We start from the raw sequence: 18,899 nt of genomic DNA, 5'->3' as shown, positions 1-18,899 counted from the left end.
GAGACATGGCAAATAAAACATGTTAATGTGTCTACCTCACACTCAGCACTGCTGCCTCACAGCGCCAGAGACCCGGGTTCAATTCCCGCCTCGGGCGACTGTCTGTGCGGAGTTTGCACATTCTCCCCGTGTCTGCGTGGGTTTACTCCGGGTGCTCTTGTTTCCTCCCACAATCCAAAAATGTGCAGGTTAGGTGAATTGGCCATGCTAAATTGCCCATAGTGTTAGGTGAAAGGATAAACGTAGACGAATGGGTCTGGGTCTGGGTGGGTTGCGCTTTGGTGGGTCGGTGTGGACTTGTTGGGCTGAAGGGCCTGTTTACACACAGTAGGTAATCTAATCTAAGTCCAAGTAGTGTGAAGTAGGACAATTTCAAATGGATAAAATCCCATTCATTGTGCCCTCCTGTGGATTCAGATATTTACGTCTAAAATATTGCATTTTGCATTCATATGTATTAAATAGCCTGGCATTGTAAAGTAGCAATTTAGTTCTTAAAGATTTACTCATCTCATAAGTTGAATAATGTTGAATTGAGAGCAGAATATGTATGAGGTGAACATTGCTTTAGTTAGACATGCTGTATTTCAAACTCATTATTTGGTATCGATGACAGCTAATTAGACTTCTGTGTCTAAAGATTTGTGATACTGTTTCCACATCTTACCTTCTCATGTGATGAATATACTATCTACCTTTGTTATAAAGATTATTTCTGAACAGTTAAAATTCATAAGAATGGATACAAAAAATGCCTTTTGAATTCAGTCAGCCATATCAGAGGGAGCTGAAGGGTTGGTGACCATGGTGCTTTTCTGAGTAAGCATATAAAATAATGAATGGAATTTTTAAAGTTAGTAAGTAGTAATGTTACAGCTTAAAGTATGATATAATAAGGAGAAATGGGTAATGTAGGGAAGGCCAATATCTAAGATGTTTATGTTTGGTTAGGGAAAAATCTAAGCAGTTAATGTGATGAGTGAGGTCACCGGTTTCTGTGGAATGAAGGAGCAAAATGAATCTGAGCTAAGTGTTCTGTTTCATCTGTAGTTGTTTTTGTAACACAATGAATAAAGCTGACATAATGGCTGTGCTTCTTTTAGAAAAAAATCAGGCTTCGATCTGAATAGGATGACTTTGTTTTAGGTGAATGCATTAAAAGCCACACTCTGTGTGGCTGCTGGAAATCTGAAATAACAACAGAAAAGTCTGGCCACGTCTGGCAGCATCGGTGGAGAATGAAACAGAGTTAATAATACAAGTCAACGATCTTCTATCAGAACTGTGTGTTGCTCACGGATTCTTGGCAGATGTGATCTGTTGTTCATTCTTAAACGTTTTATTAATCCATTTTGACTACTGAAAAGGGCACCATCCTTCATTGCTTGGCTTCTTCATGCAGTTTAAATTCTTCTTCCTATCTCAATTTTAGATTGAGAAGGTCTTGTGTTGAATTATTTACTTCTGTTTTATTTTGTCTCTGTTGACCATCCTATGATAATATGTTCCCCTGAGTCTTAATTTTGTGCAACAATTTCTTGTGTATCACATTATGGAATAGATTTTGAAAATCCAAAGACACTCCATCTACTGGTTTCCCTCTTATTCAGCCTGCTGGGTTTTTTTTTAAAGAATTCCAGATTTTTGTGAAACATTATTGTCCTTTCATACTCCCTTTTCTAAATGCCTTTTACTACATCTCCAATAATAAATTCTCTATTTTCCAGATTACTGTTTCAAGCTAATTATACCATGGTTCCTTTTTTCTCCTTTTTCTTTTCTACTTTCTAATTTTATAGAGATTGTTCTGGATTTTAGAATTTTAGTGTCTTAGAATGTCATCCATGGAGTCCTGGGGATCTGTTGAAAGTTAAACTCATTCATTTGTTCAGTATTATCAGTTTCCTTATACTAATTTCTTTAAGTTTCTTGCTAGACCCTTAGTTTCCCACTATTTCTGGAATGTTTTGAAGAACTGTTCAACATCTTTTCACAGGCTGTCCTTTTAGACGAGTTTCTATTCTTCTTGTCTTGCATGAAACTTAACTACATTGTGCAATTCAGTACAGCATTGACAAATTGAAGTAAACATGTGGTCATTTTCTACTGCTGCCCATCCTGGAAGTACCACTTATCTCATCAGAATGTCTGTCTAGTAAGTGGCAGCCTATTTGATAAGCTCATGGTTTACCTTTATTCCATTATGATATGCCACATGAGTAACTAAATTATCACCAGCTTAAATAATTTAGATTGTAATTGTTGAAATTACAAGATGCACCAAAATTCTTTTTCTAATCTATGATAGTAGGGAACTTGAAATATATATCTTGGAGGTAAGACAGTAAGTTTATAATGCCAGTTTGTACTTGAGTTATGCATTGGAGACTGTCTCTCAATATATAATAGTTTGAAGGTTATGATCACGAAGTTCTCCTTTTTTTTTTAAGAAAGTAAGCCAAATACAGATTCCTGGCTTGAATTACGCATTAATTTTAGACAAAGTAGGCAGTGCAACATGATTTTAATGCCTTATGTAAATTCTGAATTACAAATTGCCTCATTTTGAAGCATTTTACTACAGGTTTCATAATGCATTATTTACACAATTCTTTCTTCATATTAAGCTTTCTCTTTATTTAAGCTCCAGGATCGTACCCAGTTTAGTGAGAGTGATCTGGCCGTTCTGAAAAAATATTGGGATGTGGGTATGACCAGCCTGGGTTCAATATGCAGAGAAAAAATAGAAGCGGTCGCCATGGAATCAAATGTCGACTGTGAGATTGTCAAGGTAAGAATGTCGTCTTGGTGCATGTATGTTTTCCCTACTTCTTCAGGAAGTTTAAGTGATGTGGGTGAAACCATTCTAAACTTGCTCAAGGCCATATCCAAGTATGGCTTATTTGATTGTTTCTTAAAATAAATCAACTGTATATCGAGGTCCAACATTAGCTGCTGCTTTGTTAGAATGTTTTTAGTCTAAGCCAAAAATAGACTAGTGTTGCCAAGTATGCTTTCTGAAGGTTCCAGAGTTATTGAATGGCTGGCAACTTCTTATCCAGACTGATACTTTATATCAATGCAGAAGAACTACATTATGGATTGCATTTCTGTTCAGAATCTTGAGTATGCAGAGGGCTTGGAGGCTTCAAGCTATTTTTATAATCAGCCAAAATATGCAGGATCTGAAAATAACACACAAGTTTTTCACACCCAATTCTTTGGCCTAGTATTTGAAAGTGATGCCTTTAATATCATGTCAGAAATCAGCTCTGATCCCACTAACTTTAATCTGTATATCTGAGGAAAGAAATGCATTTGAGTGCCTCCTGACAAAGGAATGCAACATAACTTGATTTGTTTTTCATTTTCTGTAACTTCCACCTCCTTCATTTGTTCTGACATTAATTCTTTGATGCAACCCCAGTCATGAGTTGCTAGTTTTTTTATTCATTCAAGACAAGTGCCTCTGACTATGCCAGCATTTATTGCCTGTCCCTAATTGTCTAGAGGGAAGTTAAGAATCAACCATGTTGCTGTGGGTCTGGAGTCGTATGCCAAGGCAGACCACGTAAGAATGACAAAATCCTTCCCTTGTGACCCAGATAGCTTTTTCTGACAGACGACAATAGTTTCATGGTCATTAGACCTTTAATTCCAGTTTTCCTTTATTAAATTCACATTCTGCCATCTGCCATGCCAAGATTCAAACCTGGGTCCCCAGAACATTGTCTGGATTTCTGGATTAATAATCTAGTGATAATACCATTAGTCCATCGCATCCCCATTTATCCTTCCCTTACTCATTACTTGCAACGGGGACATATATACGTACCTGTGTATACGACAATCCTCTGCAAATGTAAGCCTTCACTCCCCACCTGACACTCTAGCTGATTAATTTCTCTCAGCTTGAGCCCCCATCCCTTCAAAGCCCACTTAAATCCTGATGCCCATATCTGACTTGGGGTCTGGATTGTTCAACTACACTTCAGTACATGAGGCCTAGGCTCTGAAACTATTCCCAAGATCAAGAACTATTGCTCCACACAGCATAGCCTCATGTCTACACATGTCTTTGGTTTCACTCAGAATCAGACCCTTGCAATAATGTTTTGTGACAGCTCTGATAACCAACATGTTGCAATTAGAAGCACCACTGTTTGACTTTGTCTCAGTAATTAAATGAGCTGGATCGTGTACAAGATGAATAGGAATAATGAAAGTAGAATAAATTGGAGAATAACGGTGGCACAGTGGTTAGCACTGCTGCCTCACAGTGCCAGAGACCCGGGTTCAGTTCCCGCCTCAGGCGACTGACTGTGTGGAGTTTGCACGTTTTCCCCATGTCTGCATGGGTTTCCCGCGGGTGCTCCGGTTTCCTCCCACAGTCCAAAGATGTGCAAGTCAGGTGAATTGGCCATGCTAAATTGCCCGTAGTGTTAGGTAAGGGGTAAATGTAGGGGTATGGGTAGGTTGCGCTTCGGCGGGTCGGTGTGGACTTGTTGGGCCGAAGGGCCTGTTTCCACACTGTAATCTAATCTAATCTAATATTAATTTTATAGAATGAGAGCAATCCAGTTTATGTAAAATAGTTTCGAAAGACTTTGTACTTTAAACATTGATTGTCATAAGGACTTCCAAAATGTGATGCAGTTCATGCATCAAACTGGAGGAAAATTATAGCCCACTGAATTAAAAGCAAGGTAGAAACACGAATGACAAGAAGTGTTAATTAATAGATGCCTTTTGGACATGTTTCTCATGAAGTTGCCCAGGAATCAGTTTTGAGACTCTTGCTTTTTCTGATGTATGACATTGAACCAGACATGCCACTAATATGACACTTATCAATGTGGAGAGATGGAAATTGATTCAGTTTGGTAGGAAGAACGTGGACAAACAATATAAAATTGAGGGCACAATGCTAAAAGGATGCAGGAGAAGAGCCCCTGCATGCATAATAATAATTGAAGGTGACAGGGCAGGTTGAGTGTATTATTATTAAAGCATATAGTATCCTTGGCTTTAATAGGAACTTTGAATGCAAGAATAAAGAGGTTATGTTGAACGTGTATAAGACAGTATCAGCTGGAATATTGTGCCTATTTCCGGGCACTGCGTTAAAGAAAGAATGTGAAGTTTTTAAGAGTGCAGAAACAATTCATGGGAATGGTTAGAAGGATGAGGAATGTTTTAGTTACGAACATGGATTGGAGATGTTGAGACTGTTTTCTTTGAAGAAAGGATGTCCTGACTGAAAATTTGATTAAGTTTACAACATTGGCTTGGTCGTAGAAGACTGGGTAGTTGTGGAGGGATTTTTTTTCTGACTGGAGGTCTGTGACTGTTGGTGTTTTGCAAAGATCAGTGCTGGAACATCTGTTAATAATATATGCAAATGATCTAATATAGGTGATTTGGTTAGTAAGTTTCCAGACAAGACAAATTAGTGGAGTTATGGATAGTGAGGAAGATTGTCAAAGGATACAGCAGGTTATAGATCAATTGGGAAGTCGAGCAGAGAAATGGCAGATGGAGTTTAGTCCACATAGGTCTCATACGATACATTTTGGGAGGTCAAGTGTAAGAGGAAAGTATACAGTAACTGGCAGGAGCCACAGGAGAATTAATATACAGAGGGACCTTGGAGTTCACGTCTGTAGCTCCTTCGAAGTGGCATACAAGTGGACAAGGTGGTGAAGAAGGCATACATCATTATTCAGGACACTGAGTATAAAAGTTGGGAAGTCATGTTGTAGCTGTATAAGACTTTGCCTGGGCCACGTTTGGAATATTGTGTGCAGTTCTGATCACTACTCTGTAGGAAGGATGTGGAGGCCTTAGGGAAGTTTTCCAGGATATTGCCTGGACTGGAGAGTATTAGCTGTAAGGGCAGGTTGGAAACACTTGCATTGTTTTCACAAGAAAGTCAGAGGCTGAGGGGGTGAACTGATTGAAGTGGATATTTGGGGTCGTCTTCCCCCAGTGGAAATGTCAAATACTAGAGGGCATAGGTTTAAGGTAAGTGAGGAAATGTTTTAAAGGAGATAGGTGAGGACATTTTTTGGACAGAGGATAGGTGCCTGGAGCGCACTGCCATGAGGTAGTAAAAGCAGATTTGTCAACAATATTTAAGAAGCATTTAGATGGATATGTGAATAGACAGGGAATTGAGAGATACAGACCATGTGCAGACCGATGGGATTAGTTTAGAGTGAATCATGGTCGGCACAGACGTGGTGGGCTGAAGGGTCTGTTTCTGTACTGTACTGTTCTAAATGTATTCAAAGTCATAAAGAGCCTTGATAGACTGGATAAGGAGAAACTACCCCCATTCCTGAAAAGGCCAAGCATGATCTGCACAAATTTTTGCTTCATTGTAAAAGAAGCAAAAGTAACATGAATAAAAACTCAGCCATTTTGATGACAAGCACATGCACTCGTGTGCATGTACCTTCGCACACTCACACACGGTCTTGCATGCACTCTTACAGGTGCACTCTCACATGCCTGTTTCTTGATAGTATGGGTTTACTCTCAGAAAAGCTGTCGTACTTTCTGATGTTCACACCTCCCATTAACACTTATTTTGCTTCTATATCTAACCTCTACTGTGATTAGCACTGCTTTGCTCTGGGCACTCTCACGATCTGTTCACTTGCTGCTCCTCCCCTTTTATCAACAGAATAAAATCCATCATTTTCCAGGAACTTCGGTTTTGAAGAAGATTCTTGAAACATTAACCTTCTTTCTCACTTCACAGATGCTGCCAGACCTGTTGAGTTTCTCCACGTTCAGTTTCTAGCTCACATCTACAGCATCTGAAATATTTTGCTTTTACAGCAGGAAAAAAACTTCATGCAGCAAGTCATTAAGGTTTGGAATACTTTGAGGGTGGTGGAGATTGTTCAATTGAAGCATTCAAAAGGAAATTTGCCTGTAAAAAGGAAGAATGTCTAGGTTTAGAGGGGGAGGCAAGAGATTTGCGCGAAGGAAATTTGAGATTGGGAGAGCTGATGTAGACATGAAGAGCCAAATAGTTCCTGCACTGTAACGAGTCTGTAATTCGGTGATTAGGGCTTGAAATTATCAGATTTGCCCAGTGCAAATCTTGGTTCTGCTGCTCTTAATTGCTTTGTGAGGCAATTCCTTTTTATTTATTCTCTGCCAAGGCTGACACCTTTTGCCGACTGTAGATGATGGCCTGTCATCTTGAAATGCTGCTGTCTGAGTGGTGAATGTACTCCTGATGTGTTTGTAGCATTTGGTTAAAAGTGATTGGTTGGTTAGACTATTTGAAGGGGGCAGTTCTGGAGTTTGACCTCACTGGGAATAGAGCCATGTATGGACACCATGTGGTGAAGATGTGTCTTTCTTTCATTTAAAAGGTGTCAGTGAAACATCTTTTTAATAACTGTTGAACAATTTCATAAACACTTTGAAGGGAATCTGAGATCTTAAATCTGCACAGTAGGATTTGAAATAGATTGAATTGTTCGTTCAGTAACATGTCTACTGGGGTACTATACCAATGTTTGTTCATGGACCTGCTGATATTTACCTTGTCCAATCTTATTATTTCTAGATCATTTTGCAACTGAAGTGATTAAAAAATATAGATGGTTTTGATTTTTTAAAAACAAAGTATATTCTCAACTTTTAACAACATTCTTGATTAAAAGGTAGCTTATATGCTTGTAAAATGTAGCTGAGATAAACAATAAGCAACTAATTGATTTGTCTGGTAGTTGAGGAATTCTTCAAACCATTTGTAATGGAAAGCTCTTTGATATCTCTGTATATTTGAAGAGGCAAATCAACAAATAAAAACAGAGAGAAAAACAGGCTTTGAAAGCAGAAAGGCGTGTAATGAAGCCACTTTAATTGAAAGGATATTTGTAAGTGTCTTCACTAAAATGCTTGAACCATATGTTTAAAGCACATCATTTAAGTTTACCCACCGATCCAAGGAGTTGTGACATACTTTTGTTGCAAATATTTACATTGTAATGGTTGCACCAAGCAAATCTGATCATAATTGTCCTGTGTTCACTACTTGTGAAATAGCTCCATTTCATCTCAAGCCTCAGATCAACAAGGTTTTTCTTGGTTTGTGTTTGTACAGATTGTAGGGCTATTCATGCAAAAGTTTTAAATATCCAATTTGGACAATTCAGTGGGTTCTAGCTTTAGGTCCTTGGATTATGCTTTTTAAGTGAGTAGTTTCAAGCAAGTGTGTCAAATCTTTGACGGGTGGAAATGTATTGCATGAGGAGTTGTCTATCTAGTTTTATTGTACTACAACAGAGAAAAGGTCTCAAGGGACACAAAAAATATTAAATACTAAATGAGATAAACACCATGACAACATTGCAGACTCCTTGGGAAGTCCTATTTTGAAAAATGTCATCGCAAGATTGGGTCATTTGTGCTGCTGAGTTATTAGCATTGAGGAACTTTCTGGTACTTGATTTTCTACTTTCCAAAGGTTTCCACTTTTATTGAAATCACATGCTCCCAGTGAAGAATTGACATTATCTACTCCATCTTCATAGTTTCTCTTGGTTTTGATTACTAAGATGCAAGAAAGTGGGTCTAATCTAGCATTCATATCAGTAATGATAAACCAGTATTGAAACAGTTGCTCCATGAGACTCCAGTGATTTGAAGTAGGTATGTTTTATCTATAGGACAGCCAGCTTATATTAAAACAGAGCCAAATTAAGCAAATATCTTTTTCACTTTACTGATGTTTGTTTATAGCATGAGGGCAACTTCAGTATGTGCCTGCCTTCCACTGAGAATATGATATTAAGAATTTGTCCAATGTTGACCATGCTACAAACTCAGCAGCAGCTTTTTAAGAAGTCCAACTGTTGTGCTTCAACTGGTGGTCTGTTGAAGCCAGCTCAAACGTATAGAGTATTGCTTTTTTTTGAGCTTGAAAAGTAAACAGGTATCCTCAATCTGTATTTGCAATTAACAAATCTAATGCAGAATTTGTATATTTGAAAATGTTACTTGAATATCACTGGGTCACTGAGCAACTTGAAGATGAGTGATACCTAGACATGGCCTGATTATTACAGGCAACAGTTTTGAATTTTTACACTTCAATCCTTTGGTTTCTATCAGAGTAATATCTTTATGATCCTCATCAGTTTGTGCAGCAAGTGTATTTGGTGAACACGTGATGTGTTTTTGTTCATAGTTGATAACCCATGGTTTCACCCAAGTACAGGTTGTTGCTTTTTCCTTGATCGATTATTAAGTCATTTACTGTCCCAAGTCTTGATGTTGCTCATCTGAGAGGACATGCCCTCTTGAGGTGTGTTTGTCCATCCCATTTTAGAAAGTTTTGAGAAATTGCAGTGCATATTTAGAATTTTTCCCCATCTAATGGATATGTGCTGGCATTTTATCTGGAAATTAATCAAGTGCTCAAGTGCCTTATAAATTCAACTTGTTCATTTAATGTTCTTTAACAAAGAGGACATGCCATGCAGGTCTGCTGTGGTGTGTCTGCTTGCTATTACTACCGTATGTAGTTGGCTTCTACTGTCTTCTTGGCAAAGAAATCTTCACATTGTATGATAGCTTATCATTCTTGTCCACATCCCATGCTAAATAATTTCTTGAGAATTTAAAAGAAACTGCAAGCCTTCAGTATTTCATTGCAGTATGCCTTCCTGTCCATTTCTCCACCCAATAACCTCTGCCTTGTCAGATTGGCCACTTTGCCTGTCTTTTACTTGAACATTTCAGCCTTTTAAATGGTTTTCCTTGCTCTTATTCCAGTGTTCTTTTATTTCACCCCTACCCCTTGTCCTTCTGAAAAGACATGGATAGGAAATCGGAGAAGGAAATACCGCCAGTTAGGAATTGAGCTACCTCCTGCTCGTGGTGGACCAGCAGACTTTTCCAAGCTACCTGAATCTAGTTCACCCTCGTTGCTTGCAATCAAAGCTGAAACCTCTAAAGTTCCTGAAAATTCAGAGGATAATGAGAAGAGCAAAGAAGATGTTAATTTCTCTGAAGGTACAAAGAATTTGAGCTTTTCTATGTGAGATAGAATTTTCTTGCAGAAGTGTAGTTATTGGATAGCTCAGTATGCAAACATTTTGTTAACATAAGATTATGTTCAGAAAGTGCCAATAAGTCCCTTTAGAAAGTAGATATGGTATATAATTCACCCAAATTACTATCCTTTACACTAAATACCTAAATATATTAATTCTTTTTTAGGGAAAGATTATAGCAGAGAGGTATCAGAAAGTATTCTAACTCAAACTTGTATAAAGTAACTAAGTAATTAATTAACTAAGCAGAGATGGCTGGGCAGGTGATGTGCTGTTGCTGTATGATGTGGGAGCTGGCTGATCCCATTGTGAATGGCAGTGACCACATCTGCAGCAAGTGTTGGTTGCTGGAAGAACTCCGGATCAGAGTTGATGATCTGGAATCTGAGCTTCAAACACTGCGGCACATCCGGGAGGGGGAGAGTTACCTGGTCGCTTTGTTTCAGGAGGCAGTCACACCTGGGAGATTAAGTAATTCACATTCAGTTAGTGATCAGGCTCATCAGAGTGTGACTGTAAGTGAGGCAGATAGGGGGAACCTGAGTTCAGGAGTGGAGGAGCCTCAGCCCTTGACCCTGTCCAACAGGTACGAAATTCTTGCTCCCTGTTCGGATGAGGAAAAGGGCTCTGGACAGGATGAGCCAACTGACCAAGGCACCATGGTGCAGAAGGCCATTCAAAAGGGGGGAGTTAATAGACAAGTAGTGGTTATAGGGGATTCTATAATTAGGGGGACAGATAGTATCCTTTGCAAGCCGGATCGGGAGTCTCGCATGGTGTGTTGCCTGCCCGGTACCAGGGTGCGGGACATCTCCGACTGGCTTGAAAGGATATTGGAGCGGGAGGGGGAGGATCCAGTTGCTGTGGTCCACGTTGGTGCTAACAACATAGGCAAGACTAGGGTGGAGGACCTGTTTGGGGATTACGAAGCACTAGGCAGGAAATTGAAGCACAGGTCCTCAAGGGTCATAATCTCCGGATTACTGCCCGAGCCACGTGCCAATTGGCATAGGGACAAGAAAATTAGGCAAGTAAACACGTGGCTAAGGGATTGGTGTGGGAAAGAGGGATTCCACTTCATGGGGCATTGGCATCAGTTTTGGAACAGGGGGGATCTGTACCGTTGGGACGGTCTCCACCTGAACCGATCAGGTACCAATGTTCTAGCGAAGAGGATAAATAGGGTGGTCAGTAGGACTTTAAACTTCTGAGTTGGGGGGAAGGGAAAGTGAAAGCGACAGGGAGTATGGCGTTAAATGGAAAGACAAGCAGCAGGATAGCATGTGTCCAGACGGATTTAAAATTGAGGCAGACTGGGAATGCAGAAAAAAGCAAGGATAACTTAGGACATCATATGACTTCCAATATCTCTAATGATAATAAAGTTATCATTAAGGCGCTTTACCTGAATGCTCATAGCATTCACAACAAAGCAGATGAACTAATGGCACAGATCATAGTGAATGATTATGATGGGGTAGGCATCACAGAGACTTGGTTACGGGGGGGGGGGGGGGGTCAGGACTGGCAGTTAAACCTCCAAGGATTTTCAACTTATCGAAAAGACAGGGAGGTTGGCAGAGGGGGTGGGGTTGCCTTGTTAGTTAAGAACAATATTAAATCTATGGCACTGAATGACATAGCGTCAGATGATGTGGAGTCTGTGTGGGTGGAATTGAGGAACCACAAAGGCAAAAAAACTATAATTGGAGTTGTGTACAGACCTCCTAACAGTGGTCAGGACCAGGGACGGAACATGTACCGGGAAATAGAGAAGGCATGTCAGAAAGGCAAGGTCACAGTGATCATGGGAGTCTTCAGTATGCAGGTGGACTGGGTAAATAATGTTGCCAGTGGATCCAAAGAAAGGGAATTCATGGAATGCTTACAGGATGGCTTTTTGGAACAACTTGTCATGGAGCCCACAAGGGAGCAGGCTATTCTGGACGTAGTGCTTTGCAATGAATCAGACTTTATAAAAGATCTTAATGTAAGGGAACCCTTGGGAAGCAGCGATCATAATATGGTAGAGTTCAGTCTGCAGTTTGAAAGAGAGAAGGCAAAATCGGATGTAATGGTGTTACAGTTAAATAAAGGTAATTATGAGGGCATGAGAGAGGAACTGACAAAAATAGACTGGAAGCAGAGGTTTGCGTGGAAGACAGTAGAGCAAAAATGGCAGGAGTTTGTGGGTATAATTGAGGACACTGTACAGAGATTCATCCCCAAGAAAAGAAAGATTATCCAGGGAGGGATTAGATAGCCATGGCTGACAAAGGAAGTCAGGAAATGTATTAAAGAAAAAGAGAGATCCTATAAAGTGGCCAAGAGCAGTGGGAAATCAGAAGATTGGGGAGGCTACAAAAACAAACAGAGGATAACAAAGAGAGTAATAAGAAAGGAAAGGATCAAATATGAAGGTAGGCTAGCCAGTACTATTAGAAATGATAGTAAAAGTTTCTTTCAATACATAAGAAACAAACGAGAGACAAAAGTAGACATTGGGCCACTTCAAACTGATGCTGGAAGCCTAGTGATGGGAGATAAGGAAATGGCAGGAGAACTTAACAAGTACTTTGCGTCAGTTTTCACAGTGGAAGACATGAGTAATATCCCAACAATTAAAGGGAGTCAGGAGGCTGAGTGGAGTATGGTTGTCATTACAAAAGAGATAGTGCTAGAAAAGCTAAAAAGTCTTAAAATTGATAAATCTCCTGGCCCCGATGGGATACATCCTAGAGTTCTGAGAGAGGTGGCTGAGGAAATAGCGGAGGCATTGGTTGAGATCTTTCAAGAGTCAACTGGAGTCACGGAAAGTCCCGGATGATTGGAAGATCGCAGTTGTAACCCCATTGTTCAAGAAAGGATCAAGACTAAAGATGGAAAATTATAGGCCAATTAGCCTAACCTCGGTTGTTGGTAAAATTCTAGAATCCATCATTAAGGATGAGGTTTCTAAATTCTTAGAAGAGCAGAGTCTTATTAGAACAAGTCAACATGGATTTAGTAAGGGGAGGTCATGCCTGACAACCTGTTGGTATTCTTTGAAGAGGTGACAAGTAGGTTAGACCGGGGAAACCCAGTGGATGTGGTCTATCTAGACTTCCAAAAGGCCTTTGATAAGGTGCCACACGGGAGGTTGCTGAGCAAGGTGAGGGCCCATGGTGTTCGAGGTGAGCTACTGGGATGGATTGAGGATTGGCTGTCTGACAGAAGGCAGAGAGTTGGGACAAAAGGTTCTTTTTCAGAATGGCAGCCGGTGACGAGCAGTGTCCCGCAGGGTTCAGTGTTGGGGCCACAGCTGTTCGCATTATATATTAATGATCTCGATGAAGGGACTGGGGAAATTCTAGCAAAGTTTGCAGATGATATGAAGTTAGGTGGACAGGCAGGTAGTACTGAGGAAGTGGGGAGGCTGCAGAAGGATCTAGACAGTTTGGGAGAGTGGTCCAGGAAATGGCTGATGGAATTCAACGTGAACAAATGCGAGGTCTTGCACTTTGGAAAAAAGAATAAAAGCACAGACTACTTTTCTAAACGGTGAGAAAATTCGGAAAGCCAAAGTGCAAAGGGATCTGGGAGTGCTAGTCGAGGATTCTCTAAAGGTCAACATGCAGGTTGAGTCTGTGATTAAGAAAGCGAATGCAATGTTGTCACTTATCTCAAGAGGGTTGGAATATAAAAACACCATTGTGCTACTGAGACTTTATAAAGCTCTGGTTAGGCCCCATTTGGAGTACTGTGTCCAGTTTTGGTCCCCACACCTCAGGAAGGACATACTGGCACTGGAACGTGTCCAGCGGAGATTCACACGGATGATCCCTGGAATGGTAGGTCTAACATATGAGGAACGGCTGAGGATCCTGGGATTGTATTCATTGGAGTTTAGAAGATTAAGGGGAGACTTAATAGAGACATGCAAGATAATACATGGCTTGGAAAGGGTGGATGCTAGGAAATTGTTTCCGTTAGGTGAGGAGACTAGGACCCGTGGACACACCCTTAGAATTAGAGGGGGTAAATTCAGAACAGAAATGCGGAGACATTTCTTCAGCCAGAGTGGTGGGCCTGTGAAATTTATTGCCGCAGAGTGCAGTGGAGGCCGGGACACTAGATGTCTTCAAGGCAGAGATTGATAGATTCTTGTTGTCTCGGGGAATTAAGGACTATGGGGAGAATGCGGGTAAGTGGAGTTGAAGTGCCCATCAGCCATGATTGAATGGCGGAGTGGACTCGATGGGCCGAATGGCCTTCCTTCCACTCCTATGTCTTATAGTAATATCCTATAATTGTGGACCTTTTGGTTGTATTTGCATTTTTGACTAAAACACTGGGAATTAGTATCTAACCTAAGTTATTTTCCATGGCTTTTAAGTTGTAAATTGTAATTCATACATGGTCTTCATAGGTGCCCCAAGTGAATCAGAGCAACGAGAGGATGAGGACGAAGAAGTCGAAGAGGAGGACGATGCAGCAGAAGAGAATGGGGATGGAGAAAGTGTTAGCGATGGATCATGCAGTATTCCAACATTAGAAAAAGTGGTAATTTTTTTAAAATTTTGAGAATATGTTTGTAGAATTGGAAATGGGAAATTGCAGTGACTACTGACCATTTAGTTGTTGCTTCACTCAGAGCTCTGATTAGATGCAGAGAGAACAAATACTTTTGTAGTAGATTGGATACACTGAAGAAACTAAGCTTTCGCTCAAATAATTAATAAATTGCTTATGCTTGGTTTACAAATAACATCACATATGCATTAGTTGAGCAAGTGTATAGATAATGCACTTTCATTATCGTCAGCCTGGTGAAATTTGGGAATATGTAGCAAATTTCAAGGAAACAAGTCTAAATTTCTGGATACTTATTTTCTTGGACAATGGTCATCAGAAGCCAGTGATAGACTTTGCCACCGGACTTGGTCCATCACACTTCCTTTTGCTGCAGTTGAGGCGGTGTCTTACTTTTGAAGGTCTTCCGTAATGTACTTTGCCAGGCCTTGTGTCCTCTTCAGTCTTGTGGTGTCCACTCCACTGCTGCTCTGGTGATGTGTAGATCCAGAAGACCAAAAACATATCAAACTAGCATCTGTTTTCTTACTGTGTCGCACAGGCAATCCTCTGTAATATATCTTTTTGTTGATGCTGCCTCTCCATGTGTTGTCCAGGATCTCCTTTTAATTGGTGAAGGATGATCAACTTGTGTGAGTGTTTGTTGTTCTCCTCCATATCTTGTCAGCATAGATTATGGTTTGTGCCACCAAGGGCATGTAGATTCATAGCTTCATGGCTTATCAGTGGTGCTGGATGCTCAGACTCTGTGCCATTGCTGGAAGACAAATGCTGATTTGCCAAGTTTCTCCGTCACCCTCTCTGGAGATGTTATTCTATAGGTAAGGGAAGTAGTAAACTACTTCTATGTTGTGTTGTCCAATGGTAATGGGTATTGACTTTGTCGTCCAGTTATCATTGTTTTTGATTTTGTCTTTGTCTTGCAGCTGAAGTGCTGACACTGACCAGCTTTAGCACTGTCATTCTCAAGACTAGCAGTAGTGTCATGAAGCATGTTGGCTAAAGAATCTCAAGACTGTGTGGTCTGCAAACCTAGGTGACTGAATAATTATCAGTCCAACAGGTTGTCAATTAAACCAGCATGCCATTGCAAGGTAGCTGGCTGCATCCAGGTCTGTGTAGCTCTGCAAATGGCATGTTTCTGAGAAGGAGGCTGGAGAGAGAAATTGGGACCTGTCGAGTGGAGAATCACTCCCTTGCCAGGGAAAGGGAAGGAATCCAAAAGCAAGTTGAATTAGATCAGTTTGACAGTCTATTTTGCAGCTAGAATTCCAGCAACGGACTGAATACAAAACACATAGAGAAACATGCTGAAAGTGTATCAGTTTTTTTTAATACTGATTTAATTCACTTGGAATCCTAAGAAAAGCTCTGAAATATTACTAGCTATGTTATTTTGGAACAATGTGAAAAATCTGCACTTCTAAAACTTGTTAAACTTTACTAATAAATATTGATATGTGAGCCAGTGAAGGAATGTTCAGTCAGGTGCATCCACTAGTGAAGAAGTGCCTGATGTTAAAATGACAGCAGAGCAGTTTCATTTGTTGCATTCGACTGTAACCTTTTCAGAAGCTCTATACCTGCAATTAATCTTACTGAAGCAGTAAAATGTAATTCCAAACTCCTTTATTTAAAAATTAATACGGAGTTGATGCTTTAATGAGCTCTTACTTGAGGCAAAGGAAGAAATGCATTTTGGTTGACACTGAGTTTATTTCCATTCCCGAGACTGAAAATAAGCTTATTCTTGTATGTTTCTCGCTTGTTTATGCCTCTGCTTCACACGGGGGTATAAAAATTCTATTCCCAAATTTCCAGTCTTGGCCAAAATTGGAATAAGCATCTTATCTGTGTGACATGTCAGACTGAGCAGAAGCAAGGAGTCTTGCTCCTGACCACCATCCAGTGATTGTTGCCAATGATGATCAGTCACAACATGATTGAGGCAGATTGTGATCAGTTGATTTGCATAATCTTGCAGGAAAATCAAATGATCAGGACTTAGGAATTGTCAACATCCATGAAATGGTACCTATTCAAAGCAAGGTCTAGGGTAGTGGAATCCAAAACTAAAGGGCATAGGTTTAAGGTGAGAGGGGAAAGATTTAAAAGGGACCTAAAAGGCTTAACATTTTCATGCAGGTAATGTGTGTGTATGGACTGAGCTGCCAGAGGAAGTGGTGAAGGCTGGTACAATAACATCCATTTAAAAGGCAACTGGATGGCTATATAAATAGCAAGCGTTTAGAGCGATATGGGCCAAATGCTGGCAAATGGGACTAGGTTAATTTAGGATATTTGGTTGGCATGGACGAGTTGGACCAAACCAGGGTCTGTTTCAGTGCTGTACATCTCCATGATGTTTGTTTTTGTGCTGAAATCAACACATGCAGGAAATCTGTGTAATTATGTTGCTGTGCATCAGAAGCATTTCCAGTGTGAATTCCCACATGAATTCATGAACTCCCACTCTTAAAACAATGTAACTAAAGACTACATATTCTTTTTAAAATGTACTTAAAGGAGAAGTTATTGATTACTGCTTATACATCTCTCTCATTCTTGAGCTATTTCCTGAAGGTGTTTGCTCTTACATGCAATGTAAATTGACTTCAGTGGAGGTTGTCATAAAGGTGGTATTACTTTGTGATTAGCAAGAAATGATGTAAAATATGTAATTGTTACATTTGCTGGAAGTACTTTGTTTGAAGGGCATTTGTTGCAGCCAGCAAAATTCAGATCTAATTTAGAGTTAAATACTGCCATCTAGTGTTTAATCATTTCAGTACTAGTGTAGAATTTGTGAAGAGCATTACTAATTTGGTTAATATAGTTTGCCAGTGTTTACGGCAAAATAAAATTAACTTTTTTATTCTTTGCTTTTCAATACAAAAGGTTGCTTTGTCTTGAATTATCATCTTCTATTAAGTACACCAGTGTAAATATGCACTGAAAGAAAGCTTTGCATTACTATAGTGCAATTGAAGTACTTTTTCAAAACGCAATCACTATTTTATTTAGGAAACACAATAACTACTTTGTGCACATCAATGGTAATGCCTAGATAATCTGTATTTGTAATGTTGATTGAGGGATAAATACTGTCTACAGCAATGGGGATGCTCCCTTAACTTTTCAAAATTGTACTGAGTTCTTTCACATCCTTGAGTGAACAAAGTCTTAAAGTCTCATCCAAAAGAAAGTTGTACTTAATGTAAAGTAACACGTAAGGGCAGTATAACTTGTAAATGCTGGACTTTCAGTGCTGTTTCTCAACTCTTAGCACCCCAGTGTTCCTACTGAAATGTAGCATAAACTTTTACCACCTCAGCCTAATGTAATTAAATTTCATATATTTGGGCTTTTATGACCAAGTACTATCAGAAAAATGGTTATCTACCTCAACAGATTTTCTGGTATGATTCACAATACAGTGAAACTTGGCTTGGGGTTCCAATGACATTCCAGCTTCAATTCAGCACTGTAGAGTCATAGATATGTACAGCATGGAAGAAGGCCCTTTGGATCCAACTCATCCATGCCAACCAGATATTCTGAATTAATCTAGTCCTATTGGCCAGCATTTGGCCCATATCTTGCTAAATGCTTCCTATTCATGTACCCATCCAGGCGCCTTTTCAAATGTTATAATTGGACCAGCTTCTTCCACTTCCCCGAAGAGCTCATTTCATATATGCACCACTGCCTGCGTGGAAAAAGTTGCCCCTTAGGTCCCTTTTAAATCTTTCTCCTCTCCCCTTATACTTTCTAGTTTTGGACTCGCCCCACCACAGTCAAAAGACCTTGGCTATTCACCATATCCATGCCCCTCATCATTTTATAAACCTCTATAAGGTCACTGCTCAGCCTCCAACCCTCAGGAAAATAGCCCCAGCCTATTCAGTATCTCCCTATAACTCAGCTCCTCCAACCCCGGCAACATCCTTGTAGATCTTTTCTGAACCCTTTCAAGTTTCACAACGTCCTCCCTATGGGAGGGAGACCAGAACTGCACCCAATATTCTAAAAGTGGCCTAACCAATGTCCTGTACAGCTGCAACATAATCTCTCAACTCATATACTCGATGCTCTGTCCGATAAAGGCAAGCATACCAAAAGCCTTCTTCACTATTCTATCTCCCGAGACTCCACTTTCAAGGAGCTATGAACCTGCATTCAAAGGTCTCTTTGTGCAGCAAAACACCTCGGGGGGGCCTTACCATTTAAGTGTATAAGTCCTGT

At 40.0% G+C, this 18,899-nt stretch overlaps 1 protein-coding gene across 10 annotated transcripts in view; it reads left to right on the top strand.

Moving 5' to 3' along the window:
- hdx (highly divergent homeobox) overlaps positions 1–18,899 on the top strand; it is an 87,683-nt gene that overhangs the window by 59,298 nt on the left and 9,486 nt on the right. For 9 of the 10 annotated variants that reach the window (XM_072594772.1, XM_072594770.1, XM_072594768.1 and 6 more), the window contains 3 exons: positions 2,645–2,791; positions 9,843–10,041; positions 14,491–14,624. In XM_072594772.1, the coding sequence (XP_072450873.1) occupies positions 2,645–2,791; positions 9,843–10,041; positions 14,491–14,624 (480 nt within the window). The remainder of the gene's footprint in view (positions 1–2,644; positions 2,792–9,842; positions 10,042–14,490; positions 14,625–18,899) is intronic. The other variant, XM_072594764.1, reaches the window with a different exon arrangement.

The sequence above is a fragment of the Chiloscyllium punctatum genome, chromosome 25, assembly GCF_047496795.1.
Source record: "Chiloscyllium punctatum isolate Juve2018m chromosome 25, sChiPun1.3, whole genome shotgun sequence".
NCBI lineage: Eukaryota > Metazoa > Chordata > Chondrichthyes > Orectolobiformes > Hemiscylliidae > Chiloscyllium > Chiloscyllium punctatum.
This window is presented reverse-complemented; position numbering and strand designations above follow the sequence as displayed.